This window comes from Cnephaeus nilssonii, assembly GCF_951640355.1.
Source record: "Cnephaeus nilssonii genome assembly, chromosome: 15".
NCBI classification, from domain to species: domain Eukaryota; kingdom Metazoa; phylum Chordata; class Mammalia; order Chiroptera; family Vespertilionidae; genus Cnephaeus; species Cnephaeus nilssonii.
In genome coordinates, this window is record NC_137086.1 from 42807016 (window position 1) to 42814986 (window position 7971).

Sequence of the window (7971 nt, forward strand, 5' to 3'; positions counted from 1 at the left end):
GCCCCGTGTCCGGGTGAGGCCGTGGGCCCCTGGATCCGGGTGAGCCTGGTCCCGGGTCCGGGTGAGGCCGTGGGCCCCTGGATCCGGGTGAATCAGTGCCCCTGGGTCCGGCCGAGACCAAACCAGAGGGAGTCGGACCTGCATTACCACCATTTGTCCACCATCCAGAGCTGAGGGGTCAGTGCCGACATGTACTCATAGGGAACTGGTGGACATTGATATTGGGTCTCAAAAGAACTGTTGGTCCAGAAAGAAACTCACTACAGACTGATTCATTTGCCTGTCAGCATAACTATTATTGCTCGTCGCACATTCAATTCTTATAAGTATATCTCTAGTGACACATGATTTCGCTCATCTAGGGGAAATGATGAACAACATAGACTGATGAACAAGAACAGAACCAGAAACAAGGAGGCATCGATTGGACTATCGGGCCTCAGAGGGAGGATAGGGGAGGGTGGGGGGAGGGGGGAGAGATCAACCAAAGGTCTTGTGTGCATGCATATGAGCCTAACCAATGCTTAAGTTCAACAGAGGGTTGGGGCATCCAAGGGGAGGGGTGTGGGATGGGAATGGGGGGATGAGGACAAATATGTGACACCTTAATCAATAAAGAAATTAAAAAAAAAAAAAAAAACAAAAAAAAAACAAAGAGAAACAAACGAACAGAGCTGGAACAACAGATGATCCAAATGTTGGAACGAGCAGACAAGTACATGTTTTTAAAAATCAAAGGAGAGCCCTAGCTGGTTTGGCTCAGTGGATAAAGCTGCAGACTGAAGGGTCCCGGGTTCAATTCCAGTCAAGTGCACATTCCTGGGTTGGGGCTTGATTCCCAGTAGGGGGCATGCAGGAGACAGCTGATCAATTATTCTCATCATTGATGTTTCTCTCTCTCTCCCTCTCCCTTCCTCTCTGAAATCAATAAAAATATATTTTAAAAACTCTTTAAAAAAAAAAAAAATAGACCAGCCCGAATGGTGTGGCTCAGTGGTTGAGCATTGACTTATGAACCAAGAGGTCACTGTTAGATTCCAGGTCAGGGCACATACCCAAGTTGGGGCTCAATCCCCAGAAGGAGGCGTGCAGGAGGCAGCGATCAATGATTCTTGCTTATCAATGCTGTTTCTATCTCTCCCTCTTCTTTCCTCTCTGAAATCAATAAAAATGTATTTTTTTAAATAGACCATAATTTGGGCTTTCCCTAGATCAACAGGATCTTACCCTTCTTCCCAATGAAATTAAATTTGACTCCCTACTTGGTACCTTCTCTAAAACTTGAATCTGACAAACTCCTGCCACATACAAAGCACCCTATAAATTTTGGTTAAATGAATGAGTGAATGAATCAATTAGTCAATCACTTTATCCAGCAACACATACTAGTAATGGCCAAGTGAGGCAGCAAGATATTTGATTTACTCCACCTGGTCGCAGAATGCCCCTCTTACTCCCTCCAGCTCTATTAGCTCCATCCCCACTTTGCCCATCGCAGGTCAAGTCATCATTACATCTCGCCTTGACCCTCTACTCTGGCCTCTTGCACTTCATTCTCCAAAAAAGCAGCCAGAGGGAGCTTTTGAAAAGTAAGTTGGTTCTTATTATTCCTATGGACTTAGCAGGCCTTGGGCAGCTTCCCATCGGCCCTGCTGGTTCTCTACAGCAGCGATTTTCAATCAGGGTGTCACAAGAATTTTTAAAACACACAATCCCTGACTATTTAGTTAGGGACACTGACCTCTTTTCCCTTAGATTGTAAAAAAAAAAAAAAAAAAAAGACAGCCAACATAACAATAGCTGTCTGGTGTGAATGAATCAAAATTGTACCTATTTTTTGTCAGATCGGCCAAAAATATATTTTTTGTTGTGCCACAGAATTTTAGTGATTAGTTTATGTGTGCCATGAGATGAAAAGGGTTGAAAATCGCTGCTCTACAGCCTCACCTCCTCCACCCCTCCACCCTCCCAATCTGCACCGGAGTCACGATGTTCTTTCCTCACTCTTCCCAGGGCCTTGACCCAGAGCACTCCCTTCCTTCTCTTTAGAACACACTTGTCCTCTCTGATCCAACCTCAGTCTTGTCCAATGAACTCCAAATTGGCCTTCTGAGCTCATCTCAAAAAGCTGTCACTGTCCCCAGGTCCCTGCTAGCTGCTCTCACACCCACCCATTTTCTGTCCTTTATTACACATACAGGTTTGTAATGGTCTGTGATTGTCTTGGTTATTTCCTAAATATCAGTTTCCTCTACTGAAGTGGAAACTTCTTGAAGTCAGGGGCTATATTAGTTTTCTCAAGCTGCCATAACAAAAGCTCACACACTGGGTGACTTTAGCAATCGAAATGTATTGTCTCACTGCCTGGAGGCTAGAAATTCAAGATCAAGTTGTTGGTTGGTGGGTTCGGTTTCTTCTGAGGTTTCTCTCCATGGCTTTGAGAAGGCTAACCCCTATTTTGTAAAACTACTCTTTGGAATTCTCTGCTGTTTTTTTAGACGGACTCTTATTCTAAAAAATAACTTTGCTTTCCAGCCTGCTTTAGCCTGCTTGAATAATGAGGAAGATAAACTTAGCTGTCTGACCTTGTAGGCCAGAGATTAGATACGCCCATACTCTCAATGCCATGCCAGGTGCATTTTTTAATTGGATGGAACTGTGTTGTTTTCAAGGCCACCAGCGAGATAACCACTAAGCGCACATAGGGCTGGCTCTTTAATAAAAAGGGAAGTTCTGCTTGTAGCCTTGCTTAGAATTTGAATTCATTTTCTCTAAGCCCACCGCAGTGAATAAAGTGTAATTCCAAACTCTCCAGCATTGTTTGATCATTCCGGTTCTCTGTAACAGCTTTCCTGTGTCCACATGGTCTTTCCTCTGTCTGAGCACATGCCTGGTGTCTCTTTGTGTGTCCAAATTTCCTCTTCTTATAAGAACACCCACCAGATTGAATTAGAACCCACTCGAACAGCCTTGTGTTAACGACGTAATCACCATTTAAAGGCCGTGTCTTCAAATATAATCACATTCCTAACTGGGGTTAAGGGCTTCAACATCTGGATTTTAGGGGGACACAATTCAGCCCATAACAGTGACCATGTTACTTGCCCTCACCATTGAGTCTCCATCCCCTAGAATGGTGGTTGGCATGTTGTAGGACTTGATACACACATGTGAAATGAATGATTACATTCACTCCCCTCCCTTTTTCTCTCCCCCATCACATATAGTGCTAGAGACAAAAGAGGAGGCACAGATTGCAGCAAAAGCATAAGTGACCACAAGAAATGTTTGCTATCCTGATCTTAAAATTACAGACCCACCCTAGCTGGCTTGGCTCAGTGGATAGAGCGTGGGCTCATGGACTGAAGGGTCCCAGGTTTGATTCTGCTCAAGGGCACGTACCTCCTACCTTGGTTGCAGGCTTGATCCTGGCCCTGCTCTGGGCATGCGAGGGAGGCAACCAGTGTGTCTCTCTCACATCGATGTTTCTCTCTGTATCTCCCTCTCCCATTCTCTAAAAAGCAACAGAAATCCTCGGGTGATGATTAAAAAAAAAATTACAGCCCTTGGGAAAATGTTTCCCCCTCATAGTGCCTCCTTACGGAGCCAAACCAGCCCTGCCAGCCGCTGACCCCTCCCGCCCTGGGTGCCTGTGTGGGGGCGGATGGCGAAGTGTTGCTGACAGCTGCGCAAGCATCCATGTAGCTCTCTTTAGAAGGTGAGTCACCCAACTGCTGGGCCTGCCGATCTGCACAGCTCCGGGAAGGCAGTGGAGCAATAGGTACCGGGACCTAAAAAAAGGCCTGTCCTTTTCCAGGGCTGGGAATCCAATCTGAGGAACTAGCAGAGGGGGACTGAGATCGTTTTTTGTTTGTTTTTTTAATCCAAGTAATATAAAGTTTTTTTATCCGTCGTATAAAAATTACTTAGTGAAAACTGGGAAGAGCCTAAATGTGTAACAACAGGAGAAAGCTTTGCGACTCTAGTACATTCTTTTTTTTTTTTTAAATATATTTTTATTGATTTCAGAGAGGAAAGGAGAGGGAGAGAGAGAGATAGAAACATCAATGATGAGAGAATCATTGATTGGCTGCCTCCTGCACGCCCACCACTGGGGATCGAGCCCGCAACCTGGGCATGTGCCCCTGTCTGGAATCGAACCTGGGACCTTTCAGTCTGCAGGCTGACACTCTATCCACTGAGCAAAACCAGCCAGGGCCAAATCTAGTACATTCTTAAGATAGAAAATCATGTAGCTCTTCAGAAACTTGTTAATGAAGGATTTTTAATGGTGTAAGAAAATGTTGCATGAAATAGCAGGACAAGATCTCAGATATATAATAAATAATGTAACTTCCACGCATATATACATACATTCACAGGAAAAAAAACCTTGATTGGTAAATATCCAAATGTTAATGCTATTTTTTTTTCTAGACTCGGAGATTTCTTGCGTGTGTGTGTGTGTGTGTGTGTGTGTGTGTGTGTGTGTGTGAAAAATAGCATGTGTTGCTTTTACAACCAGAAAAGAGGGAGCAAAGTTTTAAAGGCAGCCGACGCTTCTTGTCAATGAAATTCCTCAGCCGGCGCCTCCCTGGGGAAAGCGCCTGCCCAGCGCCTGCCCCCCAGCCTGGCCCCGGGATCCCGCTGCCACCCGGGGCGGTCCCGGTCCGGGTCCCGGCGGCTCGGTGGGGGAGTGCTGGAATCCCTGGGCCCGGAGGGGGCGACGCGCTCCGCTCCGCGCACGGCGGAGGTGGAAGGTCAGGGGCGGGGCCGAGCCGCACGCCCGTCCCGGAGAGGGATCTGGGCTGCTCGGAGCGCCCGCCGGGAGCGCTGGTCCAGCCCGGCCACCGCGGCCGCCGCCCAGCCCGCTTGTGCACGGCCAGGTGCAAAATGCCGTGTCATTGGGAGAGTCTGCGGCCGGAGCATTGACGTACAGCCCCGCCGAGCCCGGCGGGACGGCGACGGCGGAGGAAGAGCAGAAGCCCCCGGGCTCCCCCGAGGGCGCGCTGAGCGGCGGGGTGAGCGCAGCGGGAGCGCAGACGGAAGGCCGCCCTGGGAGCCGCCGGCCGGCCCGCTCCTCGGTGAGGGCAGGTCTGCGAAGGGACCCGGCGCTCTGAGCCGCGCTCTCCAGGGCGGGACCCTGAGCTGCACCGCGGCTCCCCGCGCCCTTCCCCAGCCCTCTCCGCGCCCTGGGGGGCAGGGCCCTCACGCGTGCCAGCCATGCTGCGGGTCTTTATCCTCTACGCCGAGAATGTGCAAACCCCGGACACCGACATCAGCGATGCCTACTGCTCCGCGGTGTTTGCAGGTAGGAGGGGTCTGCGATCCCGGCCGGCCGGCCTGGAGGTGGGGGGTCGGGAAGGGGACGCCGCGGCCCTCCATTGCGGACAAGACTCACCGCCCCGGCCAGGCTGACTGTGAGGGCTGCGAAGAAACGTGTCCTTGGGGACTCCAAGAAAACCAGGCAGGGAGGGGGAGGTGGCTGAGGTGGCCGAGCTGCGCTTCTCGGGCCGGGCCGGGCAGCTGAGCCCAGCTTGGGGCTAAGGTGGGCCTGGAAGTGGGGGTCAGTATCTCTCTCCACAGGCGGCATCTCTTCGCACAGGTCTTTCAGCGAAGCACTGTGCTGTGGGCTCCCCAACTCTCCCCGGAAGGCTGGGTCCCAGGCTTATTTATAACCCAGCTCTCCCCGCGGGCCCAGGCCTAGGCCTTTGATCTCAGTCACAGGCTAGGCGGGCAGGCCGGCAGCCACTAGGGGCAGAGGCACCGCCCACCAGTCCAGGGGTCACTCACTACCTTGGCTTTGGGCACTGGATGGGGAAAATTGAGCAGCAGGAACGACTGTCACCAGCACCAACCTCTAGGGACTTCCTTCCCCTACCCCAAGACTGGAGCACGTGGGGTGACACCTGGGGGTGGTATCTCCATCAGCAGATGGGGGCTTGTGGAGCTGGGAGCCTGCTCCCCTGTCGGATGGGGATCTCCCACAGGATGGGTCTGAGGACTTTCCCTCAGGAGGTGAAGGCTGGGCCCGGTTAGCTTCCCCTCCACCCTCTCAGGGCCAAGCCAGAGCTGGGCTACACAGCCGGGTCTTTGGGTTTGGAACCATGCTGTGGGAGAAGGACCAGGGCAGGAGTGTGAGAGCTACCTCTCCACCCACCCTGTGCACCCTCTCAGCCTCCATGACAGCCATCCCCTTCTCCCTAGAGAAGTGGCTACATCCCAGGCACCTGGAACCCAGAGTGTCGTGGTCCCTGGTCATCCAGCGGAACTCCCCTTTCCGTTTCATCTGCTCCCAGATGCCCGTGTGCACACATGCTCCCGCACACCTGCACATCTGCGAGTGCATGTGACACCTGCCGTGTTCCAAGGAGCAGAGACACTAAGAGGACACAGGCATGCGTTCACAACAGCACACACAGAGGTGCTGTGGCTCGCGCGCGCGCGCGCGCACACACACACACACACACACACACACACACACACACACACACACACGCCGGGGCCTGCGGCAGGAAAGCAGCCTAGACCCGGGGGCGGGACAGAGGGGGAATTAGAGGCGACTCTCCAGCTGTGTTGGAGGTGACACTCAGCTGCGTGTTTTTCCTAACGTGCCACTCTGACCTGCTCACCAGTTTCCCACAGTTGCCTCTGGAAACGAGCTTTAGCGAGGTGTTTCCAGGGGGAGGGCAAGGGCACGAACGGGGGCCCCCACACTTCCTCTGTTTCCTCACCTGCACGGCCCAAGCTAGCAGCCTGGGCTGAGGGCCCTGGGCTCCATGCTGTACAACCCCAGGAAACACTATTTATACTGAAAATATCCCGTGGCTGAGGGGAGGGAGGGTATTCTCAGGCTGTGGAGCGGGGACAGGCGCCCTGTGCATGAAGCAGCCGCCTCTCCCTCCAGCACTTCTCCCCCATCACCATCTCTCACCCAAGGGCTGAGCAGGCTTTGTGGACAGCACTCTGGAGCGGTCGGTCCGGTGCACAGATGAACCCCGAGAGGGCCCACCTTGAACCCCTGCCTCTGTTCTGAGGGGTCTTGTCTCCTCTGGGGTCCAGATTTCCCTCCACCTTCCCTGATCACACCCCCACCTTCCAATATCCCCCCTACACACACACTGCCTCACACTTGATGATCCCCCGGGTCCCCCTACCCAGGCAGCTCAGAACCCGTGCTGGAGAAAGGAACGAATGAATAATGAATGGGGAAGCACTTTCTAACCCAGAAGTACTTCGTCCACAGGAAGTATTGCTGGTGCGGTTCCTCTCTTGTCATTATTTCAGCCTCAAGGGCTGTCTATGGAAGTCTTTCCCATCCTCCATCCACATCCTTGTCTCTGACTGAGCCCCTCCCCCCATCTGCCTGATGTCGGTCTGTGATCCTGCCTGCTTTTTGCTGCTTGGCTCCTGGACGTGGGCTCCCCCTTCCCTGGGGAGGAAGAACGTTCTCTGTGCTGACTGTGAGTGCCCTCAGCCTGTGGAGGGGGCTGGCTGGAACCCCCACACGAAGTCATCACAGTCACTGTCAGGCAGTCACCGGGAATGCAGTCCCTCCCTCCCACAGCCCTGGCCACATTCCACCTCCTGCACTGGCCAACCTCTTAGCCCGTGTCCAAATTTGGCCTCCCTGCGGCATTCAGGCCTGCGGGGCCTCCTTCTCCCTGCCAGGGCCAGGTTGGTGACTGGTTACAGGGAAGGCTCTGGTCTCAGGGACACACTCTCCCCAGAGCAAAACTCCCTTCTGGGAAGGAAGCCTTCCTCACCGCTGCCCTCCCCTGGCCTCCCAGGCCCTTGAGGGTTGGCTACCTGATGATAATCTCCCACCTGACACCTTGTCCCCTCCGTGCACGCATACATCCGTTTCCTGCTCACAACAGCTTTGTGAGGCCTGTGGACCAAAGAGGTCCGCAGACGAAACCCGACGAGCTCAGGGGAGGCCAGCACGGGAGCCCTTGCAAACTCAGAGAC

The 7971-nt window shown here is 52.9% G+C and overlaps 1 protein-coding gene across 12 annotated transcripts in view; it reads left to right on the forward strand.

The window, feature by feature from the left end:
- The first annotated feature begins 4682 nt into the window (after positions 1–4682).
- DYSF (dysferlin) overlaps positions 4683–7971 on the forward strand; it is a 196133-nt gene continuing 192844 nt past the window's right edge. For 4 of the 12 annotated variants that reach the window (XM_079792340.1, XM_079792327.1, XM_079792342.1 and 1 more), the window contains exon 1: positions 4684–5311. In XM_079792340.1, the coding sequence (XP_079648466.1) occupies positions 5224–5311 (88 nt within the window). In that variant the 5' untranslated portion in view covers positions 4684–5223. Of the gene's footprint in view, positions 5312–7971 lie in introns of all 12 variants that reach the window. The other 8 variants (XM_079792344.1, XM_079792331.1, XM_079792329.1 and 5 more) reach the window with 3 other exon arrangements.